Source organism: Osmia bicornis, chromosome 13, assembly GCF_907164935.1.
Source record: "Osmia bicornis bicornis chromosome 13, iOsmBic2.1, whole genome shotgun sequence".
Taxonomy (NCBI): Eukaryota; Metazoa; Arthropoda; class Insecta; order Hymenoptera; family Megachilidae; genus Osmia; species Osmia bicornis.
In genome coordinates, this window is record NC_060228.1 from 9,197,693 (window position 1) to 9,218,601 (window position 20,909).

Genomic DNA, 20,909 nt, shown 5'->3' on the forward strand with positions numbered 1-20,909 from the left:
AATTGAGGTTCTGGAAATTTTATTAATGTATTTATGTACAATTACACGATTAATTATAACTTAACAATGAATGTATTGTTTTCTAAGATTTTTCAAAGATTAAAATCAAAGTAATCATAACAAATAAACCAATTTGAATTTATTAATTTCAATAGTTTCTGGTAGATGGCGCGTTCGATTGGAATATTCACTAGTAAGCATTCATGAGAATGAGATCTCGTATTGTTGTGCTACATACATACATATATACGGTTTTCAGTAAGTATAATTCAATAAATGAGAGAACAATATAAAGATATTTTTCGCGAAACGTTTATAAAATTAACACAGTATTTCGTGATATATGTATAATCACTAATTAATACTTAGTAGGGTGTGGAAATCTTTGAGTGTGTTCAAAGTGCGTAGTTCATCGTTTGCTTCCAACCTTCCTCTTACGAGAAATATATTCTTGTGTAAAATACTGTATCGTGAAAAGGCTTTAAGATTTTTCAGTAATAGTGGTAAAACTGTTTCTAAATATTGTGTAAAAATAAATTTTTATTTGATTAAATAATTGACATGTAATAGAAATCAATTCGTCGATTAATGTGAAACGCATCTAATGTATGAATCTTCTCTTTTTTGGTGAGTAGTGCATTACATATTCATTAAGCAATGAGTAGTTTAATTGTAATGAGCGAGCCATTTATATTTTAGAAGTATAAGAAATATAACTTCCTTATTTTAAGTAAATAGTAATTACGATATCATTCACACATATATATTGACGTATAAAAATATACGTATATATACACATACATTTTACGTATACATGGAAATATATAAGATGCCTAAATACATGCTTTTCTATCAATATACTGTTATTTGATCTCATAACGAAATGATCTGGATCAGTTCTCTTTTGTATTTTGTGTAGAATTTTTGTATTTTGTTATAACTTCAATTTACAGAATTGTATATAGTTAGTAATAAATGTTTCTAATAAATTCATGCCATTTATAATACATGTATGATGCAATTACATATTATAGCAATAACGTCAAATGTATGTATATAAAGAATAACTCTACAGGTTATGTGTTTGTATTATACACTATTTTATCTATTTTCATAACAAGGTTAATGCATATTGTTTTTACACATGATATAATTGCAATAATAAAGATTACAGTGTTGCATAAATATTCTAAAATAACAGTATTGTATAAAAACAAATCTTATTTCCAAAACCATTTTTCTAGTAGAAAATAAAGTAAAATTAAAGATTTTGCTATTATGTTATATTTTTATTTTATAGGTTTTAAGGAGGCAGAATACTTGTGCCATGAGCTGTATGCGTGCACTTACACGCAAATGCTGAAAGATGCCACCAAAGCAGAGGAAAATAGCTATTATGGGTTATAGATCCGTAGGTAATAAAAATTTTTTATTACAATTAATGTAGTATCAAACCAATCTATTATAGTGATATTTTAAATAGTTGAAGCACTACTTTTTATCTTTAATTGTTATTATAATACACTGAATTAAATATGGTTCTTTTAACTGTTGTGCTTTACATAGTAGATCAAATTATATTATATAATTACACATTATATATCACTGAAGAATTATATTTACAGCATAGAGCATGGTAGACTTTCCTAAGGAAAATGGTGGTCTGAGGAAAGAGGATCCTACCAAAATCCTAATTTTGTAGATCTTAATATTAAGATCAACTTAGGAAAAATTAACATAATTTTTAATTGTCAAATATTATATGTATATAATATGTATATGTATCTGTATATTAATGTTTGGAAATTAAAATTTTAAATTTTAAAGTTTTATTAATAGATTTTCCAGTAATTTTTCATAATATAAAACTGTAAATAATATTGATAGTAATATAAAAAATATATTAAATAAAATTTTCTCGAGTAAGCATTTACATGTGAGTGGTAGGGTCTTCCTCTAGAGCACCATTTTCCCTAGAAAAATCTATCATGCTTGTTACTGTACATACAATGACATTAATAAATTTTTAATTTTTTTGATATTAATAACAAAAACATAATATATATAATTGATATTTATTTAATTTGGATAGGCAAGTCATCATTGAGCATACAGTTCGTCGAGGGACAGTTTGTGGATTCATATGACCCTACTATAGAAAATAGTAAGAAGTCCTGTATCGTCTTACACGCTACTTCAAAGATTTCTAATGACACTGTTAGTAGTATTTTCTGCACATTCTGTTAGTAATTCATGCTGTAAACAAATAATAGGTTCATAAAAACTTATTATTTAATACAAAAATATTTTATTTGATGCGCTATATCCAATAAGATAGATATATTTGAATAAAATAAAAGTCTTTAATGCTTCTACATTGCTAGTAGTTATCAACTTTAAGTTTATACTTTAAATCATATGTCTGTCTAATAAGTTTTCCACATTTGCTTTTCTGTGATTATTCATTTGATTATGATAATTTTAACATAAAAGTTGACAGTCTATGATTATGTAAAGATTAAAGATGTTTTATTTTTTGATTAAATAGGAATCTTATTTGTAATGGATGTAGATCATCATACAGGATGAGTCTTTAAAAAACTGCAATATTTACTAGCATATTGTACATTTTAAAATTAAAAAAATTTGGTAGAAATGATTATGCATACTATTTGCATATTATTATTTGAAACACTGTTTATTTTTTATGAAATACATATTAATATGTTCTTAACTCTCTAGTATCTTTTACAACTTGTATTTGAATTGCATGCACCTATTATTCATTTGTGCAGTTTTCAAAATTTTTGTTTTTAATTTAGAAAAGCTGTAAAATCTCTATGTTTGAATAATAAATTAATGATTATTAGGGCTTTTTGGTTTTAAAATGTAAAGATACTTGTAAATATTAGTACGTTTTTTAGACCCACCTTATATGTTTTTTAATAATAAAAATCAATGATCTAAACTCTAAACAGTTGAAGTAAGTAAAAAATATGTTAGGAAAATTTTATTATCTTTAGAATTAGCAGTATAATAAAAAAATAAGCTCAGTTTAAAATTATGTTTTTACAAATTTATTTTAATTTTATATATTGATTATTAACGAATACAATATGTGTATGTGTTTAAATGATTGCACTTATACGATTCTAATGCAAATTGTAAATAATGTTTACACATATCTGTTTAAGCTGTATTTTAGTAAAAACAATGTGCTCACAATGATTAGCATAACAATATAATAGTTCATATTTTAAGGTTACGAATGTTATTATAGAATATCATTGTGGTATTGTTATTTTAAATATAAGTAAATTTTTTATTTAGTATTATTATTTTTATTATATAGCTAATATTTTAATCATATAAGAATGTTTAAAGCAGACAAATACAAATTATTTTAGTTGATGGGTTTACATTTAATCATGTTACATTCTTTTCACATAAAAATTTTATTAACATCTTTTTGCACTAACAATTTTAAGAAAATTTTATATTTTTTAAAATGTGAAAAATGGTCTTAAGATTATTTATCTCGTATATTATGATACAATTTATAACAAAAATAGTTATAAAATTTTGTAAATGTAGGAAACAAGTTTTTTGTGCAAGTGTAAAAGTTATTTCAAATGTTTGAATACCATTAACACAATCTACAAAACTGGTTTCATTACAGCATGATGCATTGCTAGTAATATGCATGAATTTTTACTTCAGTTGTTACTATTTCGGTTCCGTGTAAAATTTAAGTATATGTTATTTTGTAATTTTTATTTGCATCATTAAATGCATTTATGCAGTAGTATCCTACATCTTGCTTGAGAATCTGTTCTTTAAATATATATTTATATATATTTAAATTTGACTTTAAAAAGTAGAGAAAATTAAAAAGATGTAGGTTCTACTGATGATTTTATTATTACTCCTTATACAATTTAATTGTATGTTTTTCAGCATTTACTAAAAGTACCAGAGTAAATAGTCAAGATTATGAAGTTAAATTGGTAGACACAGCAGGACAGGATGAATATAGTATATTTCCTACACAGTATTCTATGGACATCCATGGTTATGTCCTGGTATACAGCATAACCAGTGCAAAGAGTTTTGAAGTTGTACAAATTATTTATGACAAATTATTGGATATAACAGGAAAAGTCCAGTACGTCATTAACTAATTACACATTTTACATGATTTAATTAGTAACTTAACGTTACGTTTAACAAAATACATTTTTATATTTTAGTGTTCCAATTGTATTAGTAGGAAATAAAACAGATTTGTACGTAGATCGAATGATAACAACAGAACAGGGCAAACGATTAGCAGACTCGTGGCATGCAGTTTTTTTAGAAACCTGTGCAAAAAAACACGAGGTATGTTTATATTATTATCTATTATAATGCTTATAAGCTCTTTGTCAATTTGTTATTTCATTTCAGTCTGTTGCGGATATTTTTCATACATTATTGATTGAAATTGAAAAAGCAGATGGAAATGTACAAGAAAAATCAAATTGCATTGTTTCTTGAGCTATATTAGCTGGAAATCTCATAATGCAATTTAAATGTATAAAATTAAATGATAAATGATTGGCATTATATTAATATACATTTCCAGGAAGAAATTAAATGTAACAGTAACAATATAAAATGATGGATATACAATACAATTATATTTCCTTTCGTACGTTTATTTTCATTATACAAAAGTACAATATGTGTAACAAAATATTTTAAGAATTGTTTCTTATTAATTATAGAACTGTTGATTTCCATTCATTTTATGTAATTTCTATATATTGATATTTGTATCTCATCAAGTATGCTGAAATAAAATGTTACCAAATATATTCTATCTATTCGCTCTGTTCATGAATTGTGCGAAAAATTTAAAAGTGGCAAAAATTGAATAAAAAATATAGCAGACCACAAACCTCGCAGCCAATTCATGCTAATTTGGATGTCGTTTACAGATTTCTATTTTTTGCAAGAGTTAACCGCGTGGTGCAGCACCATACTGGGCACACAAGCATAACTCCGTACGTGAATGTATAGTATGCATGTATATAGACATATACATATAGACGGTACTAGTTTTTAACGAAATACATTTTTAGTATGGTAGTATTAATAAATCTGTATAATTCCAGATAATGATAGAATAAATTGCAATTCAGGACTAAATTTTATTAATAAATACATTTCTAATGTTTATAAAGAGACATTGAACCATAAACATAATGAGGTGACCAACCTATATTACTTATAAGCACGACTATATGTATACCTATATAGTGCTAATACGAACAGTAGACATAATTAAAAACAACAGCGGTGGAATTAATATTACCAGTGAAAATAACAATAATTATAGAAATTAAATGTTTTGTAAAGGTATAGAAACGTTCTAAACGTGATATTTTGAAAACCATGCAAAAGTATCAATGTTTGAATTTAAATCACGAAACATTCAGTAGACTATTCACTAATTATTAATATCAGTCAAAGATACAATATTAAATGGTAAACTTGTATTCATCAATGAAAATCTTGGCATGACTATTCAATATAGCATGCCACCTTTTGGAAATGGAATGCAAGAAAATTGCTGTTATACCAAGAGGGATTGTATTAAATAAAGAAACAGGTCATTGTCATTGTTACTATAATTTTTCTAATAAGGGTAAATGGCCATGGCTGAGAACTTGGAAAGTGAAAAATATCCTTTACATAAATGCATATTTCAAGGAGATGTTAAAGCCTTAAGTTCTTTAATTAGAACCTACGATATTGCAGAAAAAGATAAACAAGGTTAATCCAAGTGTTATTCAATTTTTAAATACTATAAAAGTATAACTTTGTAATAATCAATTTAATTTTATTTTTTAGGAAATACTCCGTTACATCTAGCTGTTATGTTAGGGAGAAAAGGTAAAAGGATACATTTCAAACATTGTCATTAAAGCACACGTATATTAAATAATTTAATAATAATAATTTTGCAGAATCAGTCCAATTGTTACTTGCACATGGTGCACCAGTAAAGGTAAAGAATTTGGCTGGTTGGAGTCCGCTTGCAGAGGCAATTAGTTATGGAGATAGACAAACTAGTTAGTAACATTAATTGCATGCTACTTATAATAAATAAGCATCTGTAATATTAGTTCCATATTTTTCTACAGTATCATCATTGGTACGAAAATTAAAGCAACAAGCAAGAGAACAAATGGAAGAAAGAAGACCAAATTTAGTTGCTACATTACGTCAAATGGGTGATTTTTATATGGAATTAAAATGGGATTTTCAAAGTTGGGGTATTTAATAGTACTACTAAATTATAATTTTATAACTTATTAGCTTATAAATGTATTTCATTCTTCAGTACCATTAGTTTCTCGAGTACTTCCTTCGGATGTTTGTAAAATACACAAGAGTGGAGCATCCATTAGAATGGATACTACCCTGGTAGACTTCAATGATATGAGGTGGGAAAGAGGAGACATATCGTTTATTTTTAATGGCGATCAAAAACCAAGCAAATCGTTAACAGTACTCGACAACAAAGCTAAACTTTTTCAAAGAGTGAGATACGAGGTCAAATTACTTTATCATTTATCTTCATTCTTATAATCAACGTTTACGATCTAATCATAAATGTATTACCGCTCATTAACATTTTTAGGAAACAGAATTAGAAATAGAAGACGAAGTAGATATTCTTATGTCAAGTGATATCATGGCAGCGCAAATGTCGACAAAAGGTATTACATTTTCAAGAGCACAAACAGGTTGGATATTTCGTGAAGACAAAAGGGTAAGGTCAATATTACTTGTGATGTTATTTCTTCTTTTAACATTTTTTTTAATGTATCTGAAATATTTTAATAAAGGAGATGGTAGGACCTTTTCATGCTGATTTTTATCAAATCAATGGAATGGTTTTGGAAAGTAGGAAGCGACGAGAACATTTAAGCGAGGAAGATTTACAAAAGAATAAGGCTATTATGGAATCATTAACAAAAGGAAGTTCGCAAGGATTTGCAAATGGGAAGGTAAGGTAAGAATAAAATAATATTTTTTGTTTGGATTATTAATTTTTCGATTTGTTTAGCCGCCTGTTAGAAGAGCTTCTTTAAATCCGCCACCGGAATCGAATATTACTTGGGAAGAATATATTATGGCTCCACCTGGTCAATGTCCACTACTTGGAAGAAATCTTGTTTATAAAGAAAGCAGTAAATCGTTTAAAGCAACAGTTGCTATGAGTCCAGATTTTCCATTGACTGTTGATATGCTACTCAATGTTTTGGAAGTAATAGCGCCGTTTAAACATTTCAGCAAATTAAGAGAATTTGTGCTTATGAAATTACCACCTGGATTTCCTGTAAAAATTGATATACCTATTTTACCGACGGTAACGGCAAAAATCACTTTCCAAGAATTTGCTTTTCGCAATGATATAGATCCACATTTATTTCAAGTACCGTCAGATTATTTCGAAGATCCTATGAGGTAATTTCAAGAAACTTATTTTACAAATGTATTTTGCTACTCTCATTATATAACTATCTTGTTGTTTTATTGTTTTTAGATTTCCTGATTTATGACGATTCCGCGTTCGACAGAAAATTCACGTCAATTGTCAAAGTAAAAAAAAACTCGTTCTTATTCAAAATAGTATTTGGCTTATCGAATTATGCTGCTGTCAAAAGTCCTTTCAAAAGATCACAAAATATTCTTGGAATAAAATTACTCCGATTCTAAACATAAATGGGAAAAAATACTGTTTATGAAAGTACACGATAAATTGGAAGAGTGGCATCATTTATTTACAACAGTTGTATTCTAAATCCTGAAGAAGAAAATAACGTAATAAATCTATGCACCTTAAGATATACATTCTGCTCCACCGAGTGCATAAAAAGATAATGTACTATGCACGTTGTTTTACCTCATTTAGTTTCAATTTTGAATTCTCCTTCTTCACTTGTAGCAGTTATTATTTAAAAAGTATTTTATTTGCGAAATAAAAATGTTCGCAATATTTATTTATTACAAGCAGAACAATTTTCTCTTTCGAAGAAAATATTTTCTATTGATAGAAAGTGTGGGAGGTAAATATTACAAATAAACTTTTTTTTAAAATAACAATGCCCTCTATTTTACCTGATTATATTATACATGTAACACATAATTAATTATTTTTATGAATTATTTTATTATTTTCTTAATCTTTACGCAGTACATTTTGTATCGCGTTTTTCGCTTTTTGAACACCGAGACGAAATTGTAAATATTCTGGACGAATTCTCATTCCACGATAATAATACACGAGACTCATTTCAAAATCACCAAGATGGTACAAAGCTTCTGCTTTACAATGTATCGCTTTAGCCATATTAACATTTTTCATTTTATGTTGTAGTGCACTTTCGGCGTCTTGCAATGCTTTATCAGGCTCGCCTATGAGAAGATGGCATTTACTCCGTGCTATTAAAGCGTTCTTGTCGTTTGGTTCAAGCTCCAATGCCTGATAGGAAAAAATATTAATTAAATAACATAATTAGGTTGAAAAAAATTTTTTTTTACGTAAAATGAAGTTATTTATTAGAAACACATATTTTTTTTAGACAAAATTATATAAAAAGTGTTCAAGCGTATAGGCGAATTACGATAAAATAATAAAGCAGTAGAAAGGTGAACCTTATTAATACAATTCATTGCGACTTTCATATCACCGAGACGCATCTCACGTATTCCTAAGGCCAATACTGCGGTCGGTTCAGTATCTTCGGGAAATTTCAAATTTCTATCGTGCTTTTGTTTCATTTTCAATGATTGCTTGATGTCTTTGGTACCCATATTTACCGCTGCAGCTCGATCTTTATCCGTATATACTTCTTCGTGACGACGAGTACCATTATCCTGTCGGCGTCATTTCTTTTTCTTTTGAATTTTCATTTCCGATTCAACAGATAATTTGTTAGAGTTTCTATTTTCTTGTTTATTGTCGTTCCTCTTCTTCTTCTTCTTCTTTTTCCTCTTCTTCTTGTCGCTAATTAGACTACCTTCATTGATGTCTTCAGGAGATCCCCTGACAAGACAGGTATCCAAAGAGGAAGAAGAATGTTCATTTAAATTTTCTGGTTCTTCAGATTGCTTTGAATTCGAAGAACCTTCAACAGGTGCACGCACGTAACTTTGCAAAAGATCATGATGATGAAGAGTTGGATTCAATATACTCATAATTTTAAAATTAATAGCGTCCGTGGTATTCGTGGATTCTAATATTAGTTCACTCATCGTTCCAATTTGTTTTTACGTTTTTAATTGTTTTTTTCTTTTAATTTAAATTTAAATTTAAATTCAATTTAATGTTCATAAATTAAGAAGAGCACTAATGCTTTTTTTAAAGTAGAAATCAAAAAGGAGGAACACTTGTTCCGTTTTCTTCACACGACTGTAAGGTACTTTTGTATGCTTTGCGTGTGGAAAAGACGTGTGATTATCGACACCTCTGCCAGACGGTTTGTTTCCTTAGAAACAGTCAACAACGCGGGCAAATTTAGCACATGAGAACTTTTGATTTTACGTAAACTACATTATTCTAAACAGTCTGTTAAGCGAAACTGTGCTATGTGTGTGGGAAGTTCAATTCATTAATGGTACTCTACAGGGTCCGTTCTTAATGGTTCGTCCAAAAGTAGTCCTTAATATGTCCTTCAGGTCTTAGAATTAAAAAAAATATGTTGCATTAAATTGGAATGGTATCAAAGGAGGAATACACTGCAAAGAATGTCTTTTTGTAAGAGTTTTCAAGGCCATCGTTTTTTCCCATATGTGCAAGTGCTATGGGAGGGTCATCACAATTTCTGCATTGTATTATACATGTAAATACTTACATATGTATGTATTGTATAAGAGGATTAACTAAGTGTAATTGGAAGGGGGTAATTTTAATGGAAATGCCAAGATTTTTTATATAAAAATTAATTGAATCAGATTATTGTATTAATAAGGTTCAACGATTTATTAAAACATACAATATACGATACAAAATTTTACTGTACGCAAAATAAAAATAATTCTTTGTGTAATATTAATTAATGATAATGGTTATAACTTACTTGATTATAGAGGAACAACGCTTTATAATAACTTTCATTTTTTACGTGAACCATCGCCTCATTTATTAACAATCTTTTTTCGGACAAAGAGAAACATTTTTTTTGTGACTTTGTTTTGCGATGATTTACCATATTTATTCAAAGCCTACTAATTCATTTAATACTCACAAACGGAAATAATAATTTCTCTACATGGCAATTAATGAGAAAACATTTTTATCAATAACAATTATTTATTATATTACTTACCTACCATTGCCGCTTGCCGTGTCAAAAGTATGTAATTATTTCAACTAGACATTTTTATATTCGTCTGTTCCGATCCTTACGGAAAAAGATATTTCCACTATAAAATATCGTAATTTTCTTATATGTAGTATCTTTAATTCTTAACTTATAACCAGAACTTTTCTGACTATACTCTTTGTCCTGTCTCCCTACTCTAAGTAATCAGGACTAATCAATATGACAATAGTAACAAGGAACAAAGATAACTATGTATGTTCTTTTATGACTTCTTTCTTCATCAGCCTACCCCGATATAAATGTCAACAAAAAAATTGATTGTATTACATTTCAGAAACGTAACGTATCTATACAATTATCGACTTCCCCTACAAAATGAAATCAGGGAAATTATGCTTTATCAATTTCAAAATCATCATCAGTATACAATCAAGTTCATGAATGTTTGGAATTTCCTCTTTTGTAAAAAACTATTCATATAGTGGAGATACGAAAGAATATAGTTTATACATATGTACTTACGTACAATCGCGATGAAATTAAGCTTTTCTAAAGAAAATTACGATATAGGGAAAGTACAAAATTCTCAAAATCTTAATTCTGACGATATTAATGTTAAATGTAATTTAGAAAATAAAAAATAGTACAATAAATAAAAATAAATATTTCAATTTTAACAAGAACGAAATCCTTTTCTCATATGAGATGATTGAAATTTTCAATTTCACAATTTCCAAGATTTTAATTATAATAATTGGTATATATTTAATGAAATTAAATATTTATACTTATCCTACAAATATGCAGATATTTATATATTTTATTTACATTTAATTACATGTTATACTTATCACTATTATACTATTCAATTCTACATGTAATCATCTGCAGCAAATGCTGAAAATATGTTATTGTGGTGGTTTCCAAGGCTGAATTTTTGGTTTTGTTGTACTATAAGGCATATAAGCTTCATAAGTACCAGACAAATTTGGTTTATGATCTATCATCCATTTATATTTTGGGCGTGCTGGATCTTGATGTGGAAGCAAATCTGTTTTATAATGTAACCATCCAAACCATTCTGCTGGAACTTGAGAGCCATCATAATTTAAGCCAACTTTTTCCGAATATATAACCCATCTATTACTACCTATTAAAGTACATAACATAGATTTTAATGCAGTATACATAGTTAAAAATAAAAAAATAAATAATATAAAGAAAAAACAATGAAAACATTTTTGTTTCTTTTTTCGTAATTTTCTCCAAAATGGAACAAAATTAAGTAAATCTTCAATGAATTTTTTATTTTAGTTTATTGGTTCCTAACATGATCTGGAAGTTTTATATTTAAATTGGGGACAGCCTGCTTAAGAAATATGACAATTAAGTTTTTATGGACATGTCAAATTTTGAAATACTTAATTTATTTTAAACTTAAAATATACATGATTCTTCAACTTACCATAGAAGTATGATTTATTTTCATAATATTTGTTTCCATATTTATCCTCGCCTACTAAAGTTCCACTCTTTAATTCATCAATTCTAAAACATTCCAAATATCAAAGTCTGAAATTGTTATAAAAATTAAATTATTATTTTATTTTAACACTTAATCACACGATTAAAACTATGTGCTATTATTAGTTTCGTCGACACTACACAAAACTACAGTTAAAGTGTTGAAAATAATAATACACTGTATCCATAAGAGCATTTAATATTATAATAACCTGTACAAAACACCCAGTGAATTCAAAAAACCACCATTATCCCTTATTATTTGAAAAAGCTTTGCAACTTTATCCAAACCCAATAACTTCGCCATGTTTGTTACTTGATAGTGATGGGCGATACAGTATCAATATTTGGAATATTGTCGAAGGATAGGTCGATAAGTCGGTAACTCCTCGAGTCATACCGACTGCGTACTGTGTCTGGGGGTGTTTGGGACCCCATGATCATGATCCCTCGCGCTCAAAAGCATGTCAAGTCTTTTACATTTGTAGTCACTGTCACTGATTAAGTTAACCATGCTTCTCATCTGGATTACGAAGTTATTTATGGTTATTTATAACAACAAAAACATTAAAGTGTGATTAAAATTGTTTACAAAATATGTTTCTTTTCTGATTAGAATTAAAAAAGTTTTATAATGGCCGAAATTATTTTAAGCCGCGGAGAAAAGACTTTTATTCTTCATGGGATAGATGTAAGTTGATGAGATTCCTTTTAAAAGGGGTGTTTTTTGATATGGGTCCCATGCATATTAGGTTTGGTTAGGTTATAAGTGATTGAAATACATTTTCAAAGAAAATTTTGGTGTATTATATAAGCAAATATAATATTTGTCTTATAAAATCATCAATGTAATATATCAAACACTCAACTAAAAATTGTTTCAACCACATATAACCTAATCTAACCTAATATGCATGGGACCCATATCAGACAACATCCAAATAAAGTATTATTATTTATAATTAATTGCTTAATTTTATAAACATTTTTAAGGCAGATTTTAGAAATGATGGTAGACAAAGATGTGAATATCGATCAATAGAAATTGAAACCAAATTAATGCCTCAAACTCATGGATCTTCAAGATTACGCATAGGAAATACAGATATACTTGTGGGTGTTAAAGTTGAGCTCGATACACCTCATGCTGATAAACCAAATGAAGGAAAATTGGAGTTTTTTGTTGATTGGTATACAGTATTATTTACATATCTATTTGTCAAAATTATTCTTATTTCTTAACTTTTATTTTTTGGTTTTAGCTCTGCTACTGCCACTCCTGCATTTGAAGGAAAAGGAGGTGATGATTTAGCAACTGAAATAAGTAATATTTTAGCAATTGCTTATCAAACACGCAATGCTTTTGATTTAAAAACATTATGTATTTTACCAAATAAAAAATGTTGGAAAATATTTGTTGATGTTTTGGTAAATAAAGATAACAGTTATATCAGTAATTTAAAAATATCTTGAAAAACAGTTTTAAAAATATAATATTGGTTTAACATAGATTCTTCAATGTGGTGGTAACCTTTTTGATGCAGTTGGTGCTGCAGTTAAGGCTGCATTATATAGTACAGAGATACCAAAAATCACAGCTGCAACTCTTGATGGTGGAGAACCAGATATCCAGTTGTCCGATGATTTTTATGATTGTATTCAATTAGATACAACTAATTATCCAATCATTGTGACATTGTGCAAAGTATATTTTTAACAATTTACAGTAAAAAAATATTTTCATATATTAAATAAAACAGTTTTAGACAGCATTAAATTCTTTATAAATTTCTGTTCGTAGGTCGGTGATAATTATATTGTGGATCCAACTTCAGAAGAAGAAGTATGCAGCGCAAGCAGTATAGTTATGTCTGTATTACCAAATGGTAAAATATCATCTGTAATTAAATTGGGTTATGGAAGTATTCAGTCTACTACCTTCAAGAAGATATTAAAAGTAATATTATAATATATTTATGTATTAGTTATGAATTTTATAACAAATTTTTAAATAAATGATGTTCATAAGAGAATTCAATATAATTCTAGATGGCCCAAAATGTGGGACTGCGATTAAATGGAGATCTTATGAAAGCTCTAAAAGAAGAAAATGAACTTGGACGACAAAAGCAAATATTTGGATTCCTTAACTAAATGAATAAATAATACTTGGAAATCAAATATCAAATATTCCAGATTTTGTTAATTATCTTATGTATTTAAGTTCTTTTTCATTTATATTTATTTTAATATATACATATGTTAAATTATTTTATTACATTTAAGACTATTTTCAAAATCAATTCTTACAATGTTTATATGGGACTGTTTTCAAAGCCAAATGTAGCATATTCATTAGGTTTCATTGGAGCTTTAAAATTGGGAAAATCTTTAGTTCCTGGGTATACCCTAGGACGTGATGACATAATTCTCCAACCAGACTGTCGCATCCAAGTCTGAAAACAAATATTCATATTTTTTACATTATAATAAATATGTAATGTCAATAAAAAAATTTAACATACCGCATGATTATATTTGAAGTAATACCATGAACCATAAATTACAAAGATACCAATTATGCTTCTTCCTATTATATTACGTACAATAATTGCAGCAGCCTCACCCTACAAATGAATATAGCATGTAACATTTAAAAAACATGTTATCAGCTAACATTATCATTTATTCATAGAAGCTTTCTCTTCCTACCAATAATGGAGTTAATGCATTTTCAACTTTGTTTAATGGTGCTCTATAAAATCTTCGAAGAGGATTATAATATAATTTATCGTATCCTTTTGGTTTTATTGGTTCATCTGGTGCAAGTTCCTGACTTTTGACGAAACGTGCCCTCCATGCACGTTCTTCATCTGTCATACCAATCAAACGCTCTCTTTCTCTACCAACACGACCAGCAATTGATACTGCATCTATCTTAGCAATGTCAGTAGGCTCCATTGTAAGTGATTTCTGCTATAAGTAATCAATAATGATAATTATAGAAATGTAAATAAAATATAAACGTATGTTTGTATCTTTATATGGATATAACTGTATTTTCCATAATATGTTTGAACATAAAATAGGTTGTGTTGATTACAATATTTACAACAGCAATAGTAATATTATCACGTAATAATTTTTTGGTTACATCACATTTTTAAATGTATAAATAGTTAATTAAAATTAAGTACATTTTAATATTCGTCGTAACAAACCTTCCGTTTTATTAGGACGAACTTTAAATATTACGTCACAACTGGTTACAACCAGTGACTATAAATAGTAGAAGACTGGACATGCCTTCGTTTTCAGGGGTTAGGATATAGGGGGTCCCAGATACCCCGGATGAGATTAGAGCACCCCTTTACACCCCTGCTTTCCTTACATCCTTGCATTGTACCGCTGTAAGCTCTTTTTGAGTAAGAAATCATTACAAATTTAGTTCCCTTTTAGTTCTCTGGACACTTACTTTTACTTACCTTTACTTACTTTTACTTGAATTAGTGGCTGTAAACTTTTTTTTTTTAACGTGGTAAAATCTTGCACAAGACTCCCCGTCGACCCCTGGGGGCGAGCGGTGGAGGAGTATCAGATTCTTACTGACTAAAACCCCACGGCGACCGGCACCAGTGCTGAAGGAGAGCTTTGGGATCTTATGTATGCATATTACTCTGGAGCTCTGGAGCCTTCCACGCCTGGCACATTGGTGCCCATCTAGGGTGCCTAGCATATGGCCGACACCGGGGGTCGCATCCAGTGCCGACATCTACTTGGGCCGCGTGCAAATGCATCTGGAGCCTCTACTCCGATATCGGAAGCAACTAAGCATAATTAATTATTTTGACAACCAACTTTCGAATCGAGCTCATTATTCACTTTACTGATTAATTAACGAACCTACTCGCTTTAGGTTCATACATCATTTTGCTTACATACATCAAATATATGTTTTTTATAATATTCTAATTCTCTTATACTTTCTATTATGTCTGATAATGCCCTGTGATTATGTTCTTTTATTAATGTTGGGACATTTGTATTCCACCTTCTATAAATAAAATAATTATACATTATTTCACTGTATATAAAACTATATGTATAAAATACTTACTTAATTAATTCTTTAATAGTAGAAGTGTCAATAATCCTATAATGCAAATAATTATCAACCAATGGCATATATTTATGTAAAAACATACGATCCATATAAACTGAACTTCCTGCTAATGGACAAGTTTTTTCCTTGATATATAGTTTTAAAAATTCTAACACAGCTTGTTCAGCATCATGTATTGTAATTTTACTTAAACGTGATTCATTAATTAATCCTGTCTGAAAATAATGATAATACTTCAAATTGTATAACATATCATACATAAAGTTCTTAACGTACTTACTTTTTTATGATTCAGTAAACACCAATCATTCATATTTTCTAATACTTCATCTGGCTGATGTATAACTATATTTAAATCAGTACTTATGACTTTCAAATTCTTGTCTGTAATTAAGCATGCTACTTCTAAAACATGGTCGGTATGTACATCAAGTCCAGTCATCTAAAATATTTGTTATACAAAATTATTTACATAACACATTATACAGAATCATGTTTATTTTAATAATATTAACATACTTCCATGTCTAGCCAACAAATATGATCATTGTTTGTCTTCATATTTGGTACATTAATATTAGCTGTTAAAATTGAAGTTGGTGCTATTAAAATACATTCATGAATTTATGAATGTATACTCTTATGCATGCATATTTTTATTGAAAAGCTTAACAAAGTTTAATTACAATTTTGAAAACAACGTGAAGGAAGCAATTGAAAACAATTCTTTGACCATTTCAAACCACGTATAAAAATCATGTTTCTTCGGTAATATATTTTTATTTATTTGAAGGAAAAATTATTTTAAAATATATATAATGTAACATTCCTTAAGATCGAAAATTTATTAACTACATAAGCGTAGGCTAATCTAAAAAATATATCTTATATATGTATACAAAGCGCAAAGACAACCGCCCGTCTCATTTTTCAATTTGTGAACTACTTACAAGGGTTAGCAATGCATTTTAACACGGGGTCCCTAATACCCCTGATGCCATAATGTCAAGGCTATCTCAGTATCACTTACATCCCTACATTCTTTCCGTCCCTACATTCTTTCCGTCCGTACATTCCTTACATCGCTTCATCCCTTACATCCCAACATTATTTTCATCCCTACATTCTCTTCATCCCTACATTCTTTTCATCCCTACATTCTTTTCATCCCTACATTCTTTTCATCCCTACATTCTTTTCATCCCTACATTCTTTTCATCCCTACATTCCTTATAATAAATATATTACAAAGAATGCATCGAATAAAGGTAAGTAAAGGTAAGTTAGTTTTTCGCCCCAAATTTTGCAAAATTTAGTTCCTTTTTTCGCCACCAGAGGGCGCTGATTCAACATCGAAATTTTAGTTCGCATTTTTGCCGCTAGAGGGCCAAAAATTGAGCATGATTTAGTTCCTTTTTCCAAAACCAGAGGGCGCTGATTCGACATCGAAATTTTAGTTCGCATTTTTGCCGCTAGAGGGCCAAAAATTGAGCATGATTTAGTTCCTTTTTCCAAAACCAGAGGGCGCTGATTCGACATCGAAATTTTAGTTCACATTTTTGCCGCTAGAGGGCCAAAAATTGAGCATGATTTAGTTCCTTTTTCCAAAACCAGAGGGCGCTGATTCGACATCGAAATTTTAGTTCACATTTTTGCCGCTAGAGGGCCAAAAATTGAGCATGATTTAGTTCCTTTTTCCAAAACCAGAGGGCGCTGATTCGACATCGAAATTTTAGTTCACATTTTTGCCGCTAGAGGGCCAAAAATTGAGCATGATTTAGTTCCTTTTTCCAAAACCAGAGGGCGCTGATTCGACATCGAAATTAATCGAGCAAACTTAAAAGTGCTCCAATTAAAAAATTAACTAGGTCATCATCAAGAGGGGTCAAATCGAGCTTTCTGGGAAAAGCCTCTTTATAAAAAATCTACTGGGCATGTCTATCGATAGATTGTCTACTTACCGATCTATTCTTTGGCAGCCGATAAGTTGATGTTCAGTTTCCACTATGTTTCGATAGGTAGCGCTAGTTACATATAAATTATAGCGGATAGGTCCGATAGGGAGGGGGTAAATAAAGAAATTCACTATTCAATAACAAACTAAGTCTATTTATTTCGATCACTACAAGGAAAATCACGTCTTTACAAATTATGGCTTTAACAAATGATGGGTCTGCGCATCTTAAAAACTAGAACTACCAACTACTTAACTTAAAAGAATAAGACTAGGAATTTAGTAACCTAAATTAAAACTAGATGGCGCATCGAAAGCTTGTGGTGCTAGTCGCTACAAAATACATATTTCTTTTTTTCACGAAAGTACCATTACAATGAATAACACATATGTAAACGTGCATATTTATATTATGTTCTTTTCATAGATTTTCCACTTCTCATATATTTTTTATCACCGTGTATAAGACCACGTGGTGAAAAAGTACGTAGAGAGTGGCAGTATGTACATTCATGACAAAGAGTCACCTGAAACACCCGAGATGAACAAAACAAGTTATAATATCAAAGTTTGAGCAGTAGTGGCGACAGTGACGGTATTATAAAAAACACTAACGGTTAGATTACATTAGAAAAAAAACTTATTAAGAATAACCAAGAATAACTTGGTGAGTGCAATTTGAAGCAATAATTACTTGCTGAGAATATTGCCATTTCTGAAAAAGAAAAATATGGAAGCAGAACCTTTAGAGCTTGAGGAAGGCGAAGTTATTGATGATGAGGTCAGACATTTTATACTTTCATGTTTGACAGAAGTCTAACCTGTTGTAATCATGAAGATATTGTGTTTTAACTTTAAAGTCTGCAATTGTATAATATTAGTTTAATGTAAATTATATTGATTTATCTGTCCAATTTTTTTTGCACTCTGTAATCTTTTAATTATATTTTATAAATAATTATTAAAATAACTCGTTTATTCATTAATAAAGTATGTTTATTATTATGAATTTTTTTATTTAGGCAAGCGACATTGAAACATATAATGTTTTAAAAAGACCTCATGAATTTTTAAATAAAGAAGAACACGTAAAAATGGGCTATAGTGACGAGTCTGATGATTCCGCAGATTCCGAAAGTGATTCCGATTCTGATTCTGGACATACCAGAAGTAAAAGGCCCAAATTAAAACTAAAACGATCTAAAAATTTAACAAAAAATTGGGAGGGCAAAAATGATAAATATAAAATATGGTGTACTCAGCTGCAAGAAGAATCTTTAACAGAAGACTTAGTATTATGTGGTGTAACGAAAAAACAAAATCAAGAACGTAGTGTTGAAAGTTACAACATTCCGCACCATTATTCTTCTAATGGTAGGTGGAATATGGAACATCGTAATAACAATAGTTCAGAAGATGAAAAAGATTGTGAAAGAAGATTAACGAATAAAAGAACAAACTCTGATAGAAGTAATATTAAATTAAGATTAGGAAAAAAACATAATTCAATGGGTACAGATAATCAAAAAGGAACTGTACGAAAAATAGCAGATTTAAGTACGACGATTGAATCAACTGATTCAGATGTAGCATCTGATATAACATCAAAACTTAACGAAAAGAAAGATCTTCTTATAAGTAAGAAATTTAATTGAATTTTACAATGTATACATATATTTACACAGTTAACCAATACATAAAGCTATTTAAATTTCTGTTTTCCAGGAAGAATTGTAGATATAATTGGTAAAGAGAAAGCCATTTACTTTTTTCAAAAAACAAAGAAAATTGAAGAAGGAGGTGGTATGTTAATAATGAATGGATCTCGAAGAAGAACTGCGGGCGGTGTTTATTTATGGTTAGTGAAAAATGATAAACATATACCTCAAGAAAAAATAAGAGAAATTTTTTATTACGATAAAAAAGAACATGCTGAAGAAAAGAAAGCAGATGCTGTTGCAAGAAGACAAAAAGCACAGGAATTAATAAAATGTTTAGAAAGTAAGTTGCTTCGTTTAAATGATGTTAAGTACTTCTTTAATAAAATAATTATTTTTTATAGATGGTTCAGAAAAAGATCTTCCTGCCTTGTTAACAAAGTCAGAACTTTCTACAAGAGAAATAGCAGAAGAAGCAAGGTTAAGACGTGGTGAGGGCATGGATAGAATGCCACTGGATTCTGATCGTACAATGACTAACCCACCGCCTAGTCCTGTAACCGATGATCCTGATCATTCGGAACATCCACTCGTTCAAAGGCATGTTCAGGATTATGGAGATTTTCTTGACATTGGAATAGACATAGATAGTATGGAAGTACTATAAAATATCTTTTTGCTATTTCTTTGTAATATGTATCGCGCAGATTATTTGTACAGAACGAAGTTCTAATCATTGTACAAGGAACCACATAAACACAGATGCATGAGAGCGCGTGTGCGCACATATACACAGTGTGAATACAGTTTACATAGTTTGTATGCCTATAATATACATATACAGTTAAAAAGTTTGGAGTGTGATCGAATAGTGACCAATCCAAATCTACTGCAACGACGTTCCATAATGTGATAAAATAATTTATCAAGTGTATATACTATGATAACACTTTGTCACTTTCTCAGATTTCAGAAAACAACAAATATTTGTGTATCCCTTTTATTATGTTTCATTTAACATGTTTATATTTATTATTAAGATAAATGTAAAAAAAAAAGAAAAAAATATGAAACGTAACAAATATGAAGTTTCATAAGAGTTGTATCATTTTCATGAAATTTCTAATGTTAAAAATTATTTATGTACATACAGATCACTATGAAAATAAATATCAGACTATTTGTACTTTGTATAACGTATCGTATAGATTATCTCATATACACAGTTTTATTTACTATATTACGTATATAAATGTTTTGGTTTTTAGTAA

General features: G+C 29.1%; 9 protein-coding genes across 18 annotated transcripts; 4 read left to right on the top strand and 5 right to left on the bottom strand.

Moving 5' to 3' along the window:
- Positions 1–264: 264 nt before the first annotated feature.
- LOC114873567 (GTP-binding protein Rheb homolog) lies at positions 265–4,644 on the top strand. Of its 2 annotated transcripts, XM_029182006.2 has the most exons (6): positions 265–627; positions 1,301–1,415; positions 2,093–2,164; positions 3,958–4,165; positions 4,251–4,380; positions 4,447–4,644. In XM_029182006.2, the coding sequence occupies exons 2-6, from the start codon at positions 1,367–1,369 to the stop codon at positions 4,534–4,536; spliced, it is 549 nt and encodes a 182-aa protein (XP_029037839.1). In that variant the 5' UTR covers positions 265–627; positions 1,301–1,366; the 3' UTR covers positions 4,537–4,644. The 2 variants fall into 2 exon arrangements, with proteins under 2 accessions (XP_029037839.1, XP_029037840.1); XM_029182007.2 differs by lacking the exon at positions 2,093–2,164.
- Positions 4,645–5,057: 413 nt separating this feature from the next.
- LOC114873568 (ankyrin repeat domain-containing protein 13C) lies at positions 5,058–8,050 on the top strand. Of its 2 annotated transcripts, none has more exons than XM_029182010.2 (9): positions 5,058–5,817; positions 5,896–5,937; positions 6,012–6,116; positions 6,189–6,278; positions 6,389–6,600; positions 6,689–6,820; positions 6,897–7,058; positions 7,118–7,518; positions 7,598–8,050. In XM_029182010.2, exons 1-9 carry the CDS (start codon positions 5,694–5,696, stop codon positions 7,611–7,613), a joined length of 1,284 nt encoding a protein of 427 aa, XP_029037843.1. In that variant the 5' UTR covers positions 5,058–5,693; the 3' UTR covers positions 7,614–8,050. The 2 variants fall into 2 exon arrangements, with proteins under 2 accessions (XP_029037843.1, XP_029037842.1); XM_029182009.2 differs by having other exon boundaries at positions 5,059–5,817; positions 6,189–6,320.
- Positions 8,051–8,166: 116 nt separating this feature from the next.
- LOC114873594 lies at positions 8,167–11,141 on the bottom strand. Its single transcript, XM_029182073.2, is given in 2 exon segments — positions 8,167–8,536; positions 8,710–11,141. Coding segments are annotated over 2 exon segments (903 nt in total). The 5' UTR covers positions 9,310–11,141; the 3' UTR covers positions 8,167–8,233.
- Positions 11,142–11,179: 38 nt separating this feature from the next.
- Positions 11,180–12,249, bottom strand: LOC114873595 (probable NADH dehydrogenase [ubiquinone] 1 alpha subcomplex subunit 12). Its single transcript, XM_029182074.2, has 3 exons — positions 12,116–12,249; positions 11,845–11,927; positions 11,180–11,529 (listed from the first exon to the last, which is right to left on the bottom strand). The coding sequence occupies exons 1-3, from the start codon at positions 12,208–12,210 to the stop codon at positions 11,288–11,290; spliced, it is 420 nt and encodes a 139-aa protein (XP_029037907.1). The 5' UTR covers positions 12,211–12,249; the 3' UTR covers positions 11,180–11,287.
- Positions 12,250–12,421: 172 nt separating this feature from the next.
- On the top strand, positions 12,422–14,091 carry LOC114873587 (exosome complex component RRP42). 2 transcript variants are annotated; one of them, XM_029182060.2, is made up of 6 exons: positions 12,422–12,594; positions 12,897–13,093; positions 13,166–13,331; positions 13,414–13,608; positions 13,705–13,860; positions 13,953–14,091. In XM_029182060.2, the coding sequence occupies exons 1-6, from the start codon at positions 12,538–12,540 to the stop codon at positions 14,055–14,057; spliced, it is 876 nt and encodes a 291-aa protein (XP_029037893.1). In that variant the 5' UTR covers positions 12,422–12,537; the 3' UTR covers positions 14,058–14,091. The 2 variants fall into 2 exon arrangements, with proteins under 2 accessions (XP_029037893.1, XP_029037894.1); XM_029182061.1 differs by having other exon boundaries at positions 12,484–12,594; positions 12,901–13,093.
- Positions 14,092–14,161: 70 nt separating this feature from the next.
- LOC114873590 lies at positions 14,162–15,200 on the bottom strand. Of its 4 annotated transcripts, none has more exons than XM_029182066.2 (4): positions 15,125–15,200; positions 14,616–14,876; positions 14,429–14,530; positions 14,162–14,359 (listed from the first exon to the last, which is right to left on the bottom strand). In XM_029182066.2, the coding sequence occupies exons 2-4, from the start codon at positions 14,862–14,864 to the stop codon at positions 14,219–14,221; spliced, it is 492 nt and encodes a 163-aa protein (XP_029037899.1). In that variant the 5' UTR covers positions 14,865–14,876; positions 15,125–15,200; the 3' UTR covers positions 14,162–14,218. The 4 variants fall into 4 exon arrangements, with proteins under 4 accessions (XP_029037899.1, XP_029037897.1, XP_029037898.1 ...); XM_029182064.2 differs by having other exon boundaries at positions 14,616–14,879; positions 15,125–15,199; XM_029182065.2 differs by having other exon boundaries at positions 14,616–14,879; positions 15,101–15,183.
- Positions 15,201–15,231: 31 nt separating this feature from the next.
- Positions 15,232–15,675, bottom strand: LOC114873591. The gene is made up of 2 exons (XM_029182069.2): positions 15,399–15,675; positions 15,232–15,320 (listed from the first exon to the last, which is right to left on the bottom strand). The coding sequence occupies exons 1-2, from the start codon at positions 15,673–15,675 to the stop codon at positions 15,274–15,276; spliced, it is 324 nt and encodes a 107-aa protein (XP_029037902.2). The 3' UTR covers positions 15,232–15,273.
- Positions 15,676–15,761: 86 nt separating this feature from the next.
- LOC114873588 (oligoribonuclease-like) lies at positions 15,762–16,968 on the bottom strand. Of its 2 annotated transcripts, none has more exons than XM_029182063.2 (5): positions 16,713–16,968; positions 16,546–16,607; positions 16,307–16,468; positions 16,021–16,241; positions 15,762–15,957 (listed from the first exon to the last, which is right to left on the bottom strand). In XM_029182063.2, exons 1-5 carry the CDS (start codon positions 16,783–16,785, stop codon positions 15,822–15,824), a joined length of 654 nt encoding a protein of 217 aa, XP_029037896.1. In that variant the 5' UTR covers positions 16,786–16,968; the 3' UTR covers positions 15,762–15,821. The 2 variants fall into 2 exon arrangements, with proteins under 2 accessions (XP_029037896.1, XP_029037895.1); XM_029182062.2 differs by having other exon boundaries at positions 16,021–16,259.
- A 1,373-nt stretch (positions 16,969–18,341) lies between these two features.
- On the top strand, positions 18,342–20,735 carry LOC114873693 (phosphorylated adapter RNA export protein). 3 transcript variants are annotated; one of them, XM_029182288.2, is made up of 4 exons: positions 18,342–18,761; positions 19,003–19,618; positions 19,706–19,981; positions 20,043–20,735. In XM_029182288.2, exons 1-4 carry the CDS (start codon positions 18,711–18,713, stop codon positions 20,303–20,305), a joined length of 1,206 nt encoding a protein of 401 aa, XP_029038121.1. In that variant the 5' UTR covers positions 18,342–18,710; the 3' UTR covers positions 20,306–20,735. The 3 variants fall into 3 exon arrangements, with proteins under 3 accessions (XP_029038121.1, XP_029038122.1, XP_029038123.1); XM_029182289.2 differs by lacking the exon at positions 18,342–18,761 and adding an exon at positions 18,773–18,867; XM_029182290.1 differs by lacking the exon at positions 18,342–18,761 and adding an exon at positions 18,820–18,909.
- Positions 20,736–20,909: the final 174 nt, after the last annotated feature.